At 41.3% G+C, this 20,449-nt stretch overlaps 1 protein-coding gene across 1 annotated transcript in view; it reads left to right on the top strand.

The window, feature by feature from the left end:
* The first annotated feature begins 356 nt into the window (after positions 1-356).
* Positions 357-20,449, top strand: part of LOC120537848 (very low-density lipoprotein receptor-like) — a 74,867-nt gene continuing 54,774 nt past the window's right edge. The window contains exons 1-3 of the mRNA XM_039767086.1: positions 357-465; positions 9,636-9,758; positions 19,427-19,780. Coding sequence (XP_039623020.1) covers positions 396-465; positions 9,636-9,758; positions 19,427-19,780 — 547 coding nt within the window. The 5' untranslated portion in view covers positions 357-395. The remainder of the gene's footprint in view (positions 466-9,635; positions 9,759-19,426; positions 19,781-20,449) is intronic.

Below are 20,449 nucleotides of genomic sequence, written 5' to 3'. Positions count from 1 at the left end.
GTTTTCACCCAGTGCTGAACCAAAGGCTCGTTTCCCTTAACTACATTTCAATAACAACATGTCTGCACACACTTTTTGAGTTTTCGTGCCGGATTAAACAACTAAATTCGTCTGTAACGCGTTTGAAAAGAATGCGGCTCGTGACCGGTACGACCAGAGGGCTGTCTGTTCCGTAACATACCATGACATTGCATTTTTAAACCGCTTTACCCACTTTACAGCCTCGAAAGGGCCGGCCTGCCTGGCGAATGCCTCGTGTCCATAGAGAACGAGAGAGCAGTAAACGAATCATCTTACCGCACATGCGCACTACCTCCATCCATCCATCCTCGTTTTGAAAGCACTCGGCGACTGACATTCTCACTCCGCCCTTCAGAAGAAACAGGAGGTCGAGCATGAGTTGCTGCCATGCCGCTGCGGTCTTTTTCATGTGTATCAGCTTGCAGTTGTATGACCAGGTGTCGGGTGAGTTACGCTGGATATTATTTTCGCCGTTCACTTTCTTACCTTTTCTGTCCTGGCGCCACTACTTTTATCTTCCTACTTTGTACAGTCATTCATTCGACAAGGACGCATATGCTTTTTGAGGTCCACGCCTCCCCACAATGGGAGCCGAGGTATGATTGGTCAGTGAATTTTGTCTCTCGATTATAATTGGCCCACATGCCTGTTCGTTAAGATCCGCGCCCCCTTTTTTGGCTTCTGGTTACCAGACACGCGAGGACTCGTCCAAGTTTTTAAAATTCAAAGAATTACCCATGAAAAGCAAGTTGTGGAGCAGTGCTTGTAATATTCATGCTTTGAAAAAGCTTGCCTACAAATGAATTTGTACAAACATTTAATAAGATGTGATACTTTTCTTTCCGTAGTGTGGGCCTGCTGAGCTACACAGCATCCATTCCTAAATGTGGCGCCCTCAACTTGTTCTTCGGATTATTGAGCACCTGCAATTATCAGGCTTGCATACAGGAAGAAAAAGAGTGACGCAATGTATTTGTTTGACTAACCAGTGTGATGTTTGCTGGGTCGGCGCGTGAAATAATGCCCATCTGACAACCCCATGCAGCCCCCATAGGTCTATATGGACGATACACATGTAATACGTATGCTGTACTGGCATCGTGATGTTGCGGTTTATTAGAACCACAAAGAATAAACATTTTTGAAAGTAAACGTGAAACAGCTGAAAAGACGATACTTAAAACTTTTACAAACGATAATCGGCAATTGGTTCAATACAAATCTGTATAAATATGAAACTAAATAAAAAATAGAACTCGGTGCAATGCCACACTGTTTTCTAAATATATAAGCTGCTGCAAATTCTGTAAGTTAAGACGCCAAAAGGTGCGTGGTGTCAAATCTTTTAACAAAAATTGTGTGTGACAATTTAAGCAGATTCCACAAATTGCCACAATTTGTTATACAGTACAATGTGTATGGGCGTGCGACCCATCATACCTATAAGGGGAAGGGGGCCAAGAAAATAATAGGCAACAACATACTGTGGACCAGAGTTCTCAAAACTCCAGTCCTGGAGGGCCGCAGTGGCTGCAGGTTTTCATTTTAACCATCTTCTTAATTAGTGACCAGTTTTTGCAGCTAATTAGCTTGCCTTCGATTTATTTAACTTGACTCGGGCCCCTTTGTTCTTTTTTTCCTTAATTAGCAGCCAAATAATAGTGAGACATAAAATGACTTACCACATGACCAGCTCACCTGTCTGTGCCCATCACAGAATATCTGAAAATAAGAAAAGGTGAAGGTCTCATTAAGGCTGATCTCTCGGGTTACCAAAACATTTTGACGGTGGTGTTAGAAAAAACAGAAAAATCAACAGTTTTGGAAATGTCTGCTGTGGCAGAATGAGAGCAAGAAGAAGCCATTGAATTAAATAACAGGTTTAATTAACAGCAAGAATCAGGTTCTCATTAAGAAAGTGATTGGAGTGAAATTGGTTGGGGTTTGAAGTCTCAATTTAGCTGGTCATCTTTTGGCTTGTTTCATGTCTCATGTCTGTTTAGCTGTCATTTAGTGAAAAAAGAATCAATTCAGAGCACTGAATCCTTAAAAACGGGGCTAGTAAAATGAAGGGGAAAAGAATTTAATTAGCAGTGAAAATTGGTTGCTGATTAGGAAAAGGGTTAGAATGAAAGCCTGCAGCCCTCCTGCATTAATTGTTTCTATTTCTTTAATTAAATTGGCCCTAGTGTGTGCTTGGTGTGTGGGTGTGTTTGTGTGTGTCCTGCGGTGGGTTGGCACCCTGCCCAGGATTGGTTCCTGCCTTGTGCCCTGTGTTGGCTGGGATTGGCTCCAGCAGACCCCCGTGACCCTGTATTCGGATTCAGCAGGTTAGAAGATGGATGGATGGATAGCTGCCAAACAATAGTGAGATACAAAATGAGCCAAAACATGACCAGCAAACTGTGGCCATCATAAGAATATCTGAAAATAAAGAAAGGTGAAGGTCTCAGGAATGCTGATCTGCTCAAGTCCACAAAACATTTTATCGGTTCTCTTAGAAAAGAGAAAATCTACCATTTCAGAAATGTCTGCAATTGTACAGTGAAAGCAGCAGCAAGCAATGGAATTAAAGAACGTGTTTAATTAACAACAAGACTCGGCACCTAATTAGGCAACTGGCTGGAGTGAAGTTGGTTAGAGTTTGAGGCCCTGACTTAGTTGGTCTTCTGTTGGCTCATTCGCTTCACATTTCATTTCTGTTTAAAGAAAGAAATGAAGAAATTCAGGGAAACATCTTAAAAAAGAAGTCAATTAAAATTAATTTAGAAGAAGTTAAAATAGAAATTAAATGTGAAGTGAGTGAGCCAACAGAAGATCAACTAAGTGAGGGCATCAAACTCTTTTTTTTGTTGATTTTCTCTTTCTAAGAGCACCACTAAAATGTTTTGTGGACTTGAGCAAATCAACATTCCCGAGACCTTCATCTTTCTTTATTTTCAGATATTCGATGATGGACACCAGTTGTTTTGGCTCATTTTGTATCTCATTGTTTGGCTGCTAATTGAGGAAAAAGAAACAATTCAGGGATCTGAGTCTTTAAGAACAAGTCAATTAAAATCAGTTCAAACAAACTAAGTTAATTAGGAGTAAAAACGGGTGCCTCATTAAGAAAAGGGTTAGAATGAAAACCTACAGCCACGGTGGTCCTCCAGGACCGGAGTTGGCGACCCCTGTTTTAAACCACACAACCAGTAAAGTGTCATTAAAGGTACCCGTTTTTGTTTGAGTGTATGATGTGAACTGCCGTATTAAAGAGCTATAGTGCAGTTTGCACACGTCCGATTTCAAGCTCAGGCGAAGCAAATCCCGGCAAGCTCCTAAAGGTGCTATTCAAATTACATAAAAATCAATTAACTCATTTAACACATTATTTATTATAAGAGTTAACATAATCCGCGTGATTTTTGTAGGATGCCCGTTCAAGTTTGCTGCCTGCTGTTTTCACCCAGTGCTGAACCAAAGGCTCGTTTCCCTTAACTACATTTCAATAACAACATGTCTGCACACACTTTGAGTTTTCGTGCTGGATTAAACAACTAAATTCGTCTGTAACGCGTTTGAAAAGAAATGTCTGCAATTGTACAATGAAAGCAGCAGCAAGCAATGGAATTAAAGAACGTGTTTAATTAACAACAAGACTCGGCACCTAATGAGGCAACTGGTTGGAGTGAAGTTGGTTAGAGTTTGAGGCCCTGACTTAGTTGGTCTTCTGTTGGCTCATTCGCTTCACATTTCATTTCTGTTTAAAGAAAGAAATGAAGAAATTCAGGGAAACATCTTAAAAAAAGAAGTCAATTAAAATTAATTTAGAAGAAGTTAATTAGCAAAAACAGGTCACTAATTAAGAAAAGGTTTACGATGAAAACTTGCAGCCACTGTGGCCCTCCAGGAAAGGAGTTTGAAATACCCTGCTGTAGACAATAATTCAGCAACTGCAACATTAACAATAATAATCCTCAAATTTGATATAGAATAGGATTCACGTACATATGAAAATTATATTAAATGATCGACATTACTTTAGACTTTGAATGCACCACTAAATTCTGATTTAATTCAAAGTGTCAGAAGGTCTTACGTGAGCTGACATTAAAACGTTCTACAACTCCTCGAATTCCATCCTCCATTGTTCACTATCAGCGACTTGTTAATTATACTCCACACCAGTGTTTCCCAACCTTTTTGTTGTCAAGACCAAATTTTTTTACATGCTGGTATGTTTGCCACCCTCGGTCGGGGGGTTGGGATGACCCCTTCTGTGAATTTAGTGCAGTTGTCTGAGGGGGGACTTGGGGTGAGCTCCCTTTGTGAATCAAGCTCAGTCGTCAAAAGTTAGGGTTGGGGGTCCCACGCAACCACCAGTGCATTTAAATAAATCAAACTCTGTTGTCAGAGCTTTTTCTCCTCTGTGAATCGAGCACGATTGTCAGAGCGGAGACTGAGGAAGATCGGCCACAATCCACCTGCTATGGATTGAATGTGATCATCAGTCCGGTGGATGGGGTCCACCTGCAATGCTGCCACGACCCACAGGTTGGGAAACACTGCTCTACACCTTCGCTTCCGACATAGTTGCTATCTTGCAGTGAAAATTGACGCCTTACATTCATTGGATGGTGATATTACATTATTTGCATAAATAAAGAGACACAGTGAACAACATTTGTTTCTGTAGCACGCTTTCATACAAATGATGGAGCTCAAAGTGCTTTATAGGATGAAGAAAGAAAAAATATAAAAATAAAATTAGGCAATACTGATTAACAAAGAATAAAGTAAGGTACAATGGCCAGGGAGGATGAAAAAAACTAAAGAAAAACTCCAGACGGTTAAAGTAAAAAAATAAAACAATCTGCAAGGGTTCCAAGGCCACGAGACCACCCATCCACCACTAGGCCTTCTACCTAACATCAATGATCTCGATCAGTCCTCGTGGTTTTCAGACTTCACGTGGAAGAATTAGACGATGCTGGTCATGTGGACCTCTGGCCTTCGATCCATCAATGTAGAGGCTTCTTGGTGCTTTGATCGGGTGGTGGGTGGCTCAGTGGTAGCACTGTTGCCTCGCAGTAAGGAGACCACAGTTTAAATCTCGTGTTCTCCCTGTGTCTGTGTGGTTTTCCTCCGGGTGCTTTGGCTTCCACCCACTGTCCAAAGACTTGTGCATTTGGTGTGTGGACATGTGTTTGCTCTGCCATGGACTGGCACCCTGTGCTTACTGGAATAATCCCTCACCCTGCAACCCTGGTCTGTATTAAATGGGGTTAGAAAATGACACTATATTATACTTCTATTTCATGAAATTCTGTGATTATATTATTGCAATTTATTTCGAGGTCATAAATATAATCTATGTTCTAATTTACAGGGCTGCATATTAAAATTATAATGGTGCTGTCACCAACACTGTAAGCTACGTGGCAGGCTGGCGAGTTAAATGAAGAGGTTTTAGGACAATATTTGGTTATGTTGACATTCAAAGGTAATTTATTTTTTTACTCGTGTGACATTAATTCCATCATCTTACACAAATGTGAAGCCCACCAAAACAACCCAATTGCGAAGTGTTTTCTGAATTGCCTCGCCTCAAATTGATATCTTTCCAAAAGTTTTGCAGACGGGATCATTAAATTTGTAGCGCCTTTGAGCACTGGCCATTGCCCTGCACTGGAAAGAATTTGAAGCCAGCAGGTAGCAGGTATTCGTGTTTGTTTGTTAGGTTGCACCTGCAGGGCTCTAGACTAACTTTTTGCAATGGTTGCACTGGTGCGCCTAACTTTTTTTCTTAGGTGCACCAGCACAAAAGTTAGGTGCACCCAAATTTTCAACCGCATCACATTTAACACCACAGTTTTACAAGTTCACTTTATTTATTTGTTTGTTTGTTTTTTTTTAATCACTGTCCATATAGGCAATATTGACTTGTAAATGATTAACTAACAATCTGGTCAATATAAAGTTCTTTATTTGAAGGCAAGCACAATTCTACAAGAAAGGTAACTTACTGAAAAAAAGTGTTGGTGCTTAAAGTGCTTTACTGAGCTGAAATTTAAACTTAAAAAATCTCAAGATAAATTAACTAAAAAGAAAATCTAAATTAAGTGTTTTAAGGGCTTCAAACTGAACATCTCATGGCTCAATGTCTTATGGACTATCCTCCATTGCAGTCACATGCCCTCGGATGGCCAACTCCTGTAGTTTGGCCTTCTTGATCTTTGGCCTTGACTAAACCAGCTGGCCACACTCTCTCTAGCATCAAAATCTTCCAGACTTGGGCATGAGCATGCTCGACCTCAATGTGTCCAATAAGTGTATTCACCGGTCTTCCTCTCCGCAAGATATGACCGTACACAATGACGCATTCCTTTGTGGCGATATCTGTGTCTCCGTCGATCAGGAATGCCATGTACGCACTGTTCGCAATTTGCACAGACGTCTTTTTTTTCAATGTATATGTGATGACTCCTATAAATTGGGCGCACGCGACATCATTGCTGTACGTCGGGTTTACGTTCAAGCCATTTTTCTTCATAAGAATTATTTCGGACTTGAATTTAGTGAAGGGAAGTTCTTCTTTTGCAATATTGTAGGCAATGTTAAACTTAATTATCATCTCGGCCTCGTCTGATAATCTGTTTGCTGCTGCCTGCCGCTGAAAGGGAGCGGGGAGAGGGGACACTTGAGCAGTGCATTTATTGCGGCATGTAATGTGTTTTATAGATGCATTGTGATTTTTCAGCGTTTCAATTCTAAATGTTTTAGAACCAGTCACAAATGCACTACTGCCGGCCATGGTCTTCCCACACTCTTTACAGTAAATACAGTGCATTATATTATCGGCTTTACTGTATCTTAGCCAGGGAAACTGGTCAAGCCACTCTTTTCGAAATGTATACACTTTACCCCTTTTAATTTCAGTGAGCTCGGACTCGATCGTATGTGGCTCATTATCTAATGCCGTTTCCGGACCAGGACTTGCTATAACTTGGGAGGTTGATGGCTCCGTGTCAGAGCATTGGTTATGATTTTCGGACGGATCAGGCCCTAACTTAACATTCTTAATGAAAAAGCTGTCAATCGTTCTTTTCATCTTCTCTCATAATCCGCGGCTACATCCACTGTTTACCTGATGGGCTACTCACCTCTCTCTGTCTGACTGCATCACATGCATTTTCAAACGTACACACACGTACAGGAATATCTGGACCACGGCCAATCAGAGGGGGGTTCCGCCCTTCACTATCTCTGATTGGTTTAGACCACGATATGGGCCTAATGTGTGTCTGTTGTTGAACAACAGGGAGACTTTAAAGGTCACGGAGTTTCGTTTTTTTTCCCCTCGAACGGCTGGTCGCACCGGTGCAACCTTTGATTTTTTTAGTCGCACCATTGAGAAATTAGGTCGTACTCTAGAGCCCTGACCTGTCTTTTTTTTTTTTATTAATTCTGCAGTTTCAGTATAGATCGAATGACTTGAGTATAAAAAAATGAGCCAAAAGTGAAATTGAGAAACATTTCCCTACAGTTTGAATATAGCCTCAGCAGGCTGAAACATCAGGTATGGATATTTCAAGTCATTTTTATTATCATGGCATTGCTCCAGGACTAAAAATGCCCCCCTGTTCCCCCAGTCCCTATCTATAGATGGCACCTGTGGTGATATGTAGAAATCGAGGAATGAACGCCAGTAGCAAGTACTGACATCTGGATGTTTGCTGGGTGGTGAGGCGTTTCAAACTGGGTAATATGAAATTTTAAATTTAAAATATTTCTGAAGATTTTTAAAGGTAGTGTGACACTAGAGCAGGGGTGCCCAATGCATCGATCGCGATCAACTGCTAGATCGCAAAGATAGTGCAGGTAGATTGCGTTGCATTCAAAAAAAATTTTTTTAAAACGTTAGTCTATCATATATCCTCCCTATGCCATTTGCCACTTGATTGACAAACAGGGCGGCCATTCTGAGATCTCTCGTCTTCTCCTCACACACTGGTCATCCCGTACTCACGATCAAACGCGCGAGCTACTGCAAAACTTCGGATGTGATCTAGTTAGCCTTCCAATTTATATCGACTAAAGAAAGGATTTAAAAAAAAAAAAATTGTTTAGGGAGGGTATGGGCTGGAGTTGGAATTGGAAGAGGATTTTTTTTTTCTCAAAATGTCACAATCGAAGTGCGTTTGTCTGACATCCGAAGTTCGATCCTCGATGAGGGGTGCAGTGGAGTGTGTACGCCTGATGAGCCCAACATAGGGCGAAACACGTGTTGCGTACTTTTTGCATTATTTGACAGTTAACGATGTAATATTCCATGACTTGCGTCTCGCAACTGAGAGGGCACCCATGGCACATGTCTGCCGACTTGCAGACCAACCACACGCGTTACCTGGTATGTAACCACCCATACAATCAGATTGTGATTCAGACTTCGAATGATGTATAATTTTTAATGTAGGTAGATCATTTCGACCTGGTCATTTTAAAAGTAGCTCGCAAGCCGAAAAAGTGTGGGCACCCCTACTCTAGAGGCCACTGTGGCTCCTCAAACCCGATAGACAAATGCCCAGGAGACCAGGTAAAAGCACCAAAAGGATCTTTTATTCCTTCTTTTCTAATAGTGGTGCCTTGAAGCACCTCTGCCACCATACAAAGACAATAATAGCAATACAAATAAACACAATACTCTCCTCCCAACAAGCTCTGTCAAACCACTTCCTAACTCTGGCTCGCCTGCTGGGTTCCCATCTGTCTTTGACCCGGAAGTGTCTAATAAAGAACAGTGATTTTCTTCAGCCCGGAAGTACTTTGGGGCTTCCGTCCTCGTGATTATGTCATACTTTCGGGCTATACTGAAAGAATATGTCTCCAGGTCCTTTGCCAGCTCCTCCTTGTGGCACCCATGGCATCCAGCAGGGCTGTGTGTCCAAACTCCTTGTTCCATAGTGCCCTGCGGGAATCCAGGGTACCACTGCACTCCAGGGAAGCTGTCCTCTGTTGTCTTGGGGGAAGCAGTGTCTGCAAGTAGCTGCCTTCCCCCATCCTTCTATTCCTGGGGCGTCCCAGCCGGGTTAAGCTGCCGACCGTCCATCACAGTAGTATATAAATAAAGTACTGGATGTTGCTTGTAATGTTTTAGGTTCACACGCTTCATAATGTAAATGGTTTTTTCCCCCCCAACATGAAAAAGTTCCACCTGAGCTAATTACCTCATTGCCCCACCTCACGCGCCGGCCCTGGGTGTTCATTGTTTGTGTCTGTCTGTACTTAATTGATATATTTTTTATTTTTTGTCATATTGTGATCACCACGTGTGTTTCAGGTAAATTCACCACTACATTTCTGGTATTAAATTCATTGGTATTGTCATGCCTTGCAGTTCAATGATAAGCATTTCTTGCTAGTCTGATTGGAGAAAATGATTGATCAGGGAGTGATGAGGACCTGTCATGGATAATTAGTAATCTTGCATGTGATCTGGAAACATTTCCTTGTGATCAGATTTAAATTTTTTTTTGCATGGTTGGATTGCCGACATTTTATGTGGATATATTGAAACATCTCCTCAGAGAATTGCCCTTAACCTACCCACCTTACTTGTTTGTGCATTGCAGCCAAGGACAGTGACCCCTGCTTGCAATCCCAGTTCATGTGCAGAAGTGGGAATTGCGTTCCAGCAATCTGGCGATGCGATGGGGACGAGGATTGTGACGATGGCAGCGATGAACTGCAGTGCCGTGAGTTTCTTTAGGTTAGGGTTAAGCACACATGGCAGCAGAAGTTTATACACACAGGGTGGAGATACGTGTCTGTATTTATCAAGTGTCTCAGACTAGCAAAACAGCCTAAGCTAGCTCAAAAATCTCAGAATGACATAAATGTGGTCTTACTGTTGGGAATAGAATTAAATGCATTTTATCAGTTTTTCAAATTTAGGAAAATAGTTCTAACTTGACCAGTATTTAGGTGAGCTTGTGAGCTGCCTTAACTTACTAAGAGCTGCTTGAAGATGACATTCTGGCAAAGATCGCACACATATCTTGGGAAAGGCAGAATGTTTTGGAAAACCCTGGACAACGAAAGAGCTCATAATAAAATATCGATTTGACAGTGATGGATTCGTATTCGTAACAAATCTTGTATGTTACATGATCGTTCCTCTCTATGTGGAGAAGCCATGCGCAGTCAAGCGAAATGAAAGTGTTGGTGACGATACGAGTTGTCACAAAAGCAGACCACAGACATCGAAAAGGTTTGGGGCAGCCACCCGTATATTGTGCCTTGGCTGCAAATGGGTTGATTTGGTTTGTGGTTGTGTTCACAGGTCTGAGTCCAAAAGAGAACTGATTATAAAATGAAAAGATGGTGACTTGAAAGCCCGACACAGGAAGTGACGTGTTCTGGACCGAAAGTGATGGCATCTATGGTACCGGAACCAGAAGTGACATCATCTATGCTGCCGTTACCGGAAGTGAGGTCATCGCTGGTGCCCGGACCTAGCGAGATTTCCCGTGGATGGTCTGCAGAAGATTGAGAGAGAGATAGTTAGTGAAGCTCGCCACCCCCAGGTCTGGCGTGGTACTACTATTCTTAAGGCCTTTCAGCTGTCTCCCAATTGCAAGTGGGTGACAGTGTAAAATGTAGCTTTGCAATATAACGATGATTTGGGTATGTCAAAACCTGCCACCAACCATTTCTTGAATTTTGCACCAAATATTGAATGCCCTTACATGCAAATTTATTTGTTTAAGCACGACTCTACATGAGGTGATGCTAAAGCAGGCCGCATTCATGCGATTAGGCAGACACACAAAGATCATTGCTCCAAGTGTGGATGTGTGCACAGAGTTGGTCAAGGATGTAAGTTGTGTTGTACCCTGAAGGTAAGAGAGGCTGGATAGGTGGTTGACAGCAAAAACGTCACACAGGTAGGCTAAGCTCTACATTACACAAAGTCCTAGAACATCCGTATTACATTTTTCAACAACAACAACAACATTTATTTATATAGCACATTTTCATACAAACAGTAGCTCAAAGTGCTTTACATATTAAAGAATAGAAAAATGAAAGACATAATTATAAAAAATAAATCAACATTAACATCGAATAAGAGTAAGGTTCAATGGCCAGGGGGGACAGAAAAAAAAAAAACAAGACAGGGAAGGTTTAAGAAGGCAGGTGGGGATTCCCACGATTCCCAGGATATTGTATAAATAGAGCCTCACAGAAGATATGAGGGGAATCGCAGAGTTAACAGACATGGCAGTCAACTCTGGAAGGCAATCAGAAAAACTAATGGCTAATTTTAGTGTTACTTTACAAGGCATTTCTCGTCCTGAGTTTGAAGGTGACACTTGTGGATCATTTTTTGCTAATCTAGGGGGCTTTGCGTCCTGCTTCCTTCGCTTGCCCACCCCCCGGGGTGTGCTATGTGCCAGCCACTTCACGTCTCTGCCGCTCACGTTGTGAAGAGGGGAGGCTGAACGCACCCCAAGGAGATGCGGTCGATCCTTCAAAACCCCCTCTTAAACGGTGATACAATGGGAAACAAATACAATTTTTTTTTTTTCACCTCCTATTTGCTGGATCAGCTGCTGGCTTGCCGTGCTGCGTGATCTGCATGTTGTGCTGTGCTTCGAACATTTAAAAACCTGTACAGCAGCTGTCCTTTTGTCTCTCTGCCTTGTCTTGCGGGACGTTAAATTGTCTCCAAGAAAATCAAGTCTTGTCTCCTTCCAAGCCTTCCAAGATTTTTATTATTTTTTTTTTTTTTTATATATATAATAGAGAGATGAACATATCCATTATTGGGCTTTACTGTCATTCAGTGTATGTGCCTCAGTTTTCCCATCTTGGTGCTTGTTACAGCATTATTGTTGATGTTGTTACAAAGTGACAAAGTTTATGTGTAGCTTAGCGCAATTTCCGGCCTTGTTATGTTTTCCTTTTTCATCTTCCCTTCTTCCTACTTTAAATATTATTTTTATTATTATCTCTGTGGGAAAGCTGTAGAGCTAATATCAGAAAATCGCAAAACATCTTCATGATTTCCGTGGAATCTAAACAACGCCTTTATGAGTGCCATTTTGTGGCTTGTGATGCCATAAAATTGTGACATCATTCAGTTTCGATTATGAACTCCTACTCCTTGCTGGGACTGGGTGTAGGGAATTTCATAACTACTTACACAATACAATACATAAATACAAAAATACAATTTATTTTTGTATAGCCCAAAATCACACAAGAAGTGCTGCAATGCGCTTTAACAGGTCCTGCCTCTTGACAGTTCCCCAGCCTTGACTCTCTAAGAAGACAAGGAACAACTCCCAAAAAAATCCCTTGTAGGGAAAAAATGGAAGAAGCCTCAGGAAAAGCAGTTCAAGAGAGAGACCCCTTTCCAGGTGGGTTGGGTGTGCAGTGGGTGTCATAAAGAAGGGGGGTCAATACAATGCAATACACAGATCAGAACAAATCCATTCATCCATTATCTGACCCGCTATATCCTAACTACATGGTCATGGGGACAAATCCTCAATATAGTATAAAAGATTAAAAATTTTTCAAGTATGGAGCAGAATTTAACAGTAGATGGTATCACAGGATGGGATTTGGATTTGTTTAGAGTCCTGAAGACCTCCGCCATCAAGCTGCCTCCCCCTATTGGCTATTCCACAGCTGAGTCAGCGCTGGACCAGCCAATCCAATGAAAGGACCCCTCTACCCCATGATTCCTGCGATCCTCCATCAGGGATGAACATCTTCTCATGTCCTACTCAAGACTAAGACAAATTCTTATCCTAGTCAGATTTTTCAGTGCAATTCCTCGGAGTAACTGAGATGCTTGATAAATGCGGACAAAGGTCTCGATGTACTGAAGCCTCTTTACCTTTCATGAATTCCTGCAGGCTTTTTTTATGGTTTCTGTTCTGCCGTTTGTTTCTCATAAAAGAAATTTGACATTGGAGTTAAATGTTGTTGTTTTTTTGTCATTGTCATGTTATTTTGTGTGAATTACTTGTTTGCTGGGGTTTATAATTTTGGCTGACTTGCACTAGGGCCTGGGTGTTCATGTTTTGGATAATTAATTTGCACAACTTTTGGATCCTTGACTTCCTTAGGTTCACTTTACCAAATGCCCTAAGATCCACTCCATATTTAAGATTCGCATGTACCGTGGATTGCTGTACAGAAACGTATTCCCACCACACAAAAAAAAACAAAAGGTTATTGTGTTATTTCACAAGGGTATTCTGTCATTCTGCCATAAATATTGCATTTCTTCTCAAAGACATTGCCTGCTGCGGATGGTATAATTTTCTCTTGTATTATCTCTTATGCCCTATAACTATTTACAAACTGGAGAGTAAAGCAAGAAATAGTGATATATCTATCCAAGACAAATGTATCCTGTCACAGCATTACTTATTTTAAACGTTAACTTAAGCAGTACGATTTTCTAAGATTCCACATGTACTGCAGGTATGGCTTTGTGTGTGCCCTATGATGGACTGGCGTCCCGTCTCAATTTGGTTTCTGATTTTCATCCTGTGCTGATGTAAAAAGGCTCTTCTTACCATAACTACATTTCAACAACAACCCACAAGCACAAATTTCAGAGTTTTGATCAGTCAGTCAGTCATTTTCCAACCCACTATATCCTAACACAGGGTCACGGTGTAATATGGAAAATAGTTGTTTCTTCACGGGTTCCCACCCCTAAAAATTTAAAAAAAATCTAATTTTCATAATTTTGATCAGGTCTTATATTTGTTTTGGGGGAAAGATGCCAAAGTATCATTTTTTTTTGTGTAACATCATCAATGTAAGAATAGTCCACCCACAAAAATGGTTATTGTGTTCAGCATAGTTTTAAAGATTCATGACCTGATAAGTCAAAGAAAATATTTGTTATTAGTAGACACATAATACTGTTTTAAATAACAATAATGTCGAGCTGCTGAGGTCCACAAAACATTTTGGTGATGCGTTAAAAGAAATAAAAAGAAAATCAACGGTGTTGGAAATGACCATTTCTCTGCCTCAGTCAGGTGTTACTTGGCAGTTTGAATTAAATAATGGGTTTAATTAACAACAGGAATCTGCTTCTAAATGAGAAACTGGTAGGAGTTTGAGGCCCCGACTTAACTAGTCGCCTGTTGGCTCGATTTCACATCTCATTTTTGTTTGGGTGCCATTTAAGGAAAAAAAAAGTAGCAATTTAGAGGACTAGTCCTCTAAGAGTCTTAATAAAAACAAGGCAACTAAAATGAAGGGGAAAAAGTTAATTAACAGCAGAGATTGGTCACTGATTAAGAAAACTGCAGGAAGGAAAACCTGCAAGTTACTGCTGCCCTCCAGGAGTGGAGTTGGACACCCTTACACTAGTTAGAGCCATAGCTGCACACTGCCTAGGTGACCCTCCATGGAATGACCAATATGATTAATTGCCTAGCTGTCCATGGGGTACATTGGTCTGCACTAAATGCAATGGCATTCTTTATTGGGGTACATCAAGACAAAGCACCCTGCTATCCAGGCTTGACTTAATTCCTGTGATAAAATACAATAGGGCTCATTGTGACCAACATTCACTATGATTGGCCTAGTGCAGTCTGCATGAGCCCGTCATCCGTCATACTCCAATGTCCATAGATCCTTGAATGGAACATACCATCAAATAAATTTCTAGTGTTGATGCTAAAATTTATTGATGTGCCATGTCATTGGTGAATTGGCTTCATTCTGTGTGCTCCTCCACACAATTTTTTTTAAGGTTTGTGCTGTGAATGTATCTGCTCATATACTGTAACTGTTCAGTTTAATACTAAGGTGTCACCAACTTGTACTCTTTGTGGGACTACACTGGTAATTGCTACTCACCCATGAATCTCTTCTCTGGGCCACTCCAAAACTTGAATTTTGTTTTTCTGAGCCATTCAGTTGTGGTTTGTTTTTTGAGTCCTTTATCTGCTACATGACTCGGCTTCAGTACACGGACAGATGACTAGACATTTCTCCTTAAGAATATTCTGTCAAAGTGTCACTTTCATTTTTATTCAATTATGGCAAGTCTTCTGGGTCCTGAGGCAGCAAAACATCTCCATACCATCACATTACTGCCGCGGTAAAAGAGAACAGACAAAGGACAACGTTAAGGGTTGGGGGACATTACGTAACCTGCCGTTTAATGGCATCTATGCTAATAATTGATAAGAAATGAAAACACAAACCAAAAGTAAATAGTGCTAAAAGTCTTCACAACAAATGGCTTCTGTGGTCAAGTTTGACTCCCACTGGTGCTGGATCAGAATGAATGCCGACATCCAGTTGGGTCCATTCCTTTATTTAATGTTGACTAGAAGACTTGGGACTTTTGGAAAATGCCAGAAGTGAGATCACTCATCTGGAGTGGGATCATCCTCCTCTCTGACGTAGTAGAATGAATAGAGGTTAGTGACCATGACTTGTCTACCTCTGGTACAGAGCCTCCAGCACAATCCCGTAGCCCACATGCTTGACAGGCCATGTTTTATTGCTGTTAACTTTCAGATTTCAGACATCCTGGGCCTGTGTCATCCCAAGAGTTCTACTTTTGACCTACCCATACAGAGAATATTACTCCACATAGCTTGGGGACCATCCACGTGTTTTTTTTTTTTTTTGCAATTGTTAGTGTAGCCCAGATATTACTCTTGCATAGCAGAAGTCTCTACCTTGGTACTCACTGATGAATACTCCTTTCAAGATCCATCCATCCACCCATTTTCCAACCCGTTGAATCTACAAGAGAATTATTTGTTACATGTGTAATTGTACCGGTGCAATGACAGTGAAATGTTACTGTAGAAAATGACTCCATCTCCACATAAACAGGCCAGAAAATGGGCAAATGCATTATAATACATAATCTCTATGTATATAAATAAATGGAATATGTATAAAGAAACTAGTATGACACAATATAACAGACCAGTGTAATATGAGTGCAAGTCAAAAATCCTTTGACTAAATGCAAAAACCTTGAGTATAGTGTTGTTAAATGTAATGGGACAATGCATTGTAAGGTCACAGAATTTGCAGGTTTTTCTTTCTTCTTGTGGATTTATGAACGCAGCTTACCTGAGGCTAGAGAGGCCTTCAGGTCTTTGGCCGTTCTTTTGGAATCCTCTATGACTTCTTGAAAGTGTCATCACTGTGTTCCCTTGAAGTAATTTTGGCAGGCCAGCTTTTCCTGGGAAGATTCCTCACTGTTTCGAATGCTCTCCATTTGGAGATAATAGCTCTCACTGTGGTACGGTGGAGTCCCGGAGCCTTGAAATTCCTTTTTAACCTTTTCCTGCTTGGTAAGTTTCAACAACTCTTTTGCTCGTCTCTTCTGAAATTGTGTTGCTTCAGGCCTAGTGTTTTAGATAGCTGGTGGTGATCACTTCACTGTCATGGTGAGGGTCAGCATATGATGAGGTTTAGACTTGGTTTACACTACAGTGTTTTCATTTAATAATTTTAAACAAAAACGATCTCAGTCCCCACTAGCATTTTCACATCATTTGTGAAAATATCTCCATCCACACTAAAATCACCAAAAACGTATATAGTGTAGTGCCTACAATGAGCCTGCAGACATCTGCAGAAACACGAATAGGAATTGTCTTCCATGAAGGGTTAGTTATGGCTCCATCCACAGGATTTATCGCAAAACTGTAGTGACTGTTAAATTATTTACCTTTACAACATAAAAAATTTGACAAATGAGAGGAGACCATTTAGTTCATCAAGCTCCTTTGTTTGCCTTGTAGCTAATCCCGATACTTCTTAAAGGTTGTCAAGGTTTCTGCTTCAACTCCATGTCTCAGGAGTTTGTTCCAGAGTCCCACAACTCTTTGCATAAAGAAGTGATTTCTGGCTTAAGTCTTAAATGCGCTTTCCCTTAATTTCCCTTGTTGTGTTTGAGTGTGAGATTAACCTTTAAGCTGAGAAAATCGTGTTGGATCTCCTTTATCAATGGCCGTGAGGCTTTTAAAGTCCTTGAGTATCTCCTCACACAGTCTCTCTGTTTATTTATCTGAGTCTGTCAGAGTACGACATGTTCTTAAGTCCTGGGATGCATCTAATTGCTCTTCTCTGCACAGCTTCAGGTGCTACTATGTCTCTTTCTTATAGCATGGTAACCAGAACTGCACACAGTTCTTCATATGTGGTCTCACTTGTGCATTATTTAGTCTTAGCACAATGTCCCTCGATTTATATTCAAATGTGCGTGTATGCAACATTCAGACTGTACAAACTCAATGGATGCGTACAGGTAAGCAACACAACAAGCACCACATATTAACTCCTCTGTGTCCACTATTTTGAAATATAGTTTTCTTCTGTGGAGGGTAGCAAATCAATGAATTAGACAGTGTAATAGACAGGATCTAACCATACAGTATGCACCAACCTCTCTGAGCCCGATTAGAATCTACATTTTTAAAAATCTCTGTTTTTCACCAACCCACGCTGCAGCACTTTTCCAATGTTTTCAGAAATATGCAGCTCTGAAGAGTGGTTTTTAAAAGTCTCAGATTTCAGGGGTTTCAGATGCCAAGATAGTGAAAGGTAGGTGAAAACAGGGACTAATGTCTGTGTTTTTAAACAAAAGTGTGGTAGTGTGGACATAGCCTTAGATTTATCAGGAGTGGCTATGTTTAGTCTGGAGCGTCTGCACTTTTTAATGGAATCTTGGAAAGTGAGAGGATGCCTGAAGAGTGGAGAAGAAGTGTACTGGTGCCGATATTTAAGAATAAGGGTGAGGTATAGGACTGTAGTAACTACAGGGGGGATAAAATTGATGAGCCACAGCATGAAGTTATGAGAAAGAGTAGTGGAAGCTCAGTTAAGAAGGTGAGGCGATGATTAATGAGCAGCAGGATGGTTTCATGCCAAAAAAAGAGCACCACAGATGTGATGTTTGCTCTGAGGGTGATGATGGAGAAGTTTAGGGAAGGCCAGAAAGAGTTGCATTGCGTCTTTCTGGACCTGGAGAAAGCAAATGACAGGGTGCATCGAGAAGTGCTGTGGTATTGTATGAGGAAGTTGGGAGTGGCAGAGAAGTACATAAAAGTGGTACAGGATATGTATGAGGGAAGTGTGACCGTGGTGAGGTCTGTGGTAGGAGTGACGGATGCATTCAAGGTGGAGGTGGTATTACATCAGGGATTGGCTCTGAGCCCTTTCTAACTTGCAGTGGTGAAGGATAGGTTGACTATGATGTTTGCTGATTACATTGTGATATGTAGCGAGAGTAGGGAGCAGGTTGAGGAGACCCTGGAGAGGTGGAGATATGCTCTAGAGAGGAGAGGAATGAAGGTCAGTAGGACTAAGAAGGAATACGTGTGTGAATGAGAGGGAGGTCAGTGGAATGGTGAGGATGAGGGGAGTAGAGTTGGTGAAGGTGGATGAGTTTAAATACTTGGGATCAACAGTACAGAGTAATGGGGATTGTATAAGAGAAGTGAAGAAGAAAGTGCAGGCAGGGTGGCGTGGGTGGAGAAGAGTGTCAGGAGTGATTTGTGACAAACGGGTATCAGCAAGAGTGAAAGGGAAGGTCTACAGGACGGTAATGAGACCAGCTATGTTATTTGGGCTGGAGACGGTGGCACTGACCAGAAAGCAGGAGACAGAGCTGGAGGTGGAAGAGTTAAAGATGCTAATATTTGCACTGGGTGCGACGAGGATGGATGGGATTAAAAATGAGGACATTAGAGGGTCAGCTAAAGTTGGACGGGTGGGAGACAAAGACAGAGAGGTGTGATTGTGTTGGTTTGGACATGAGCAGAGGAGAGATGCCGAGTATAATGAGAGAAGGATGCTATGGATAGAGCTGCCAAGCAAAAGGAGAAGAGGAAGGCCTAAGAGAAGGTTTATGGATGTGGTTAGAGAGGACAGAAACGGGAGCAGCTGAAAGAAGAAGATTTCGTCAGGAGAGGCTAATCTTCAAATATCTTTGATCCGCTATTACAAGAACAGCAGGGGATGGGGGCAATTACCTTTTCATACAGACAGCACAGGTTGTTGGATAACTTTATTACCTAAATATATTAAGCAGCAGATTATTAACTTTTTTATTTGTTTACTCTCATCATCTTTATCTAGTATTATGTTTTTTAAAAGATTGGGAGCCATTTATTATGACAAATATACACAAATAGAGGATATCTGGAAGGGGAAGGTACATTAACACTTTGTACTTTGAATTGTATTTTCATTATTTTTGGTTTTTAAATTCTACTATGCTAAATCTATTCTGTTCCTTTGACAGGTCAGCGGTCATGTAGCAAGATCACAGGCATGGCTTTGTCCCATACAAAGCAAGCTTCACCAATTTCCAGGTCTAAGGTCTTATTTGGCTTCTTTCTAGGCTGGCCAGCATGCAAGCAAGACGAATTCCAGTGCGGCAATGGGCTCTGTGTCTCAGCTGATTTCCGCTGCAATCGCGAGAAGGACTGTGAAGATGGAAGTGACGAGGCTGACTGCTTTTTCTGTGATCTCGGCTTGTTCCCTTGCGAGAATTCTAATTCCTGCATTTCAGTAACCCAGATCTGTGATGGCACAGAGGATTGCTTGAATGGGACAGATGAAATGGGTTGTGACCACCCTTTTGGTGATTGTAAAAATTCAGGTTTCACCTGCAAGAACAATAAGTGCATTCCCCAGGACTGGAGGTGTGACAACTATCCTGACTGTGAAGACGGGTCGGACGAGCATGACTGTGGTAATTCCTGTGTTTCTGATATTTTTATTTTTATTTACTGAGCAATTGCTATTTATCTGCTTCCTGTAATACACCAATGGACACTCAAAATGCAACACTGGGGAAAAACGTGTCATATTGTTCAGAAACTTGAATGGTGGCTAGGTCGTGGTAGTGTATGGAAATGATTACAAGTACAACACGTATGTAAATGATGCTTGCAGGATATGCACCTTGGATATTCCCACAGTGGGGATTAAAGGTGCAAGCAAAGTAATCTTACTGAATTATTGCCAGTACTTTGTGTACTGCCATACATGCCCTGGTAAAAAGGTCAACACACTTCTGTCCAGGTTTAGGATGGGTGTCCACACACACTTGTTACGTGATGTTTGTAGCAGCAGGGCTTTCATGCCTGCCACCCATTGCTTTGGATACCCTTGAGCCTCAACCACAGCTATCTTTGACTGCAAAAGAGCCACCAATACCAGGATTACTGGAATTATGTTGTGCTTTTAGATGAATTCTGGTTCAGTTTACTGCACTGTGATGGATGAAACCTTGACTAGCCTGTGATACTTGACAGAGGTGTTGGAAGACTGAGGCAATACCCAATCTGCAGAGGTTCCCTGGTGCCATATTCTATCTGAATAATGCTTGATTGAGTATGTGTGGCATAAAACCTCCTAC

This window comes from Polypterus senegalus, chromosome 10 (assembly GCF_016835505.1).
Source record: "Polypterus senegalus isolate Bchr_013 chromosome 10, ASM1683550v1, whole genome shotgun sequence".
In the NCBI taxonomy this organism is placed as follows: domain Eukaryota; kingdom Metazoa; phylum Chordata; class Cladistia; order Polypteriformes; family Polypteridae; genus Polypterus; species Polypterus senegalus.
The sequence above is the reverse complement of the archived record's forward strand: the minus strand, read 5'-3'. Positions and strand labels throughout refer to the sequence as shown.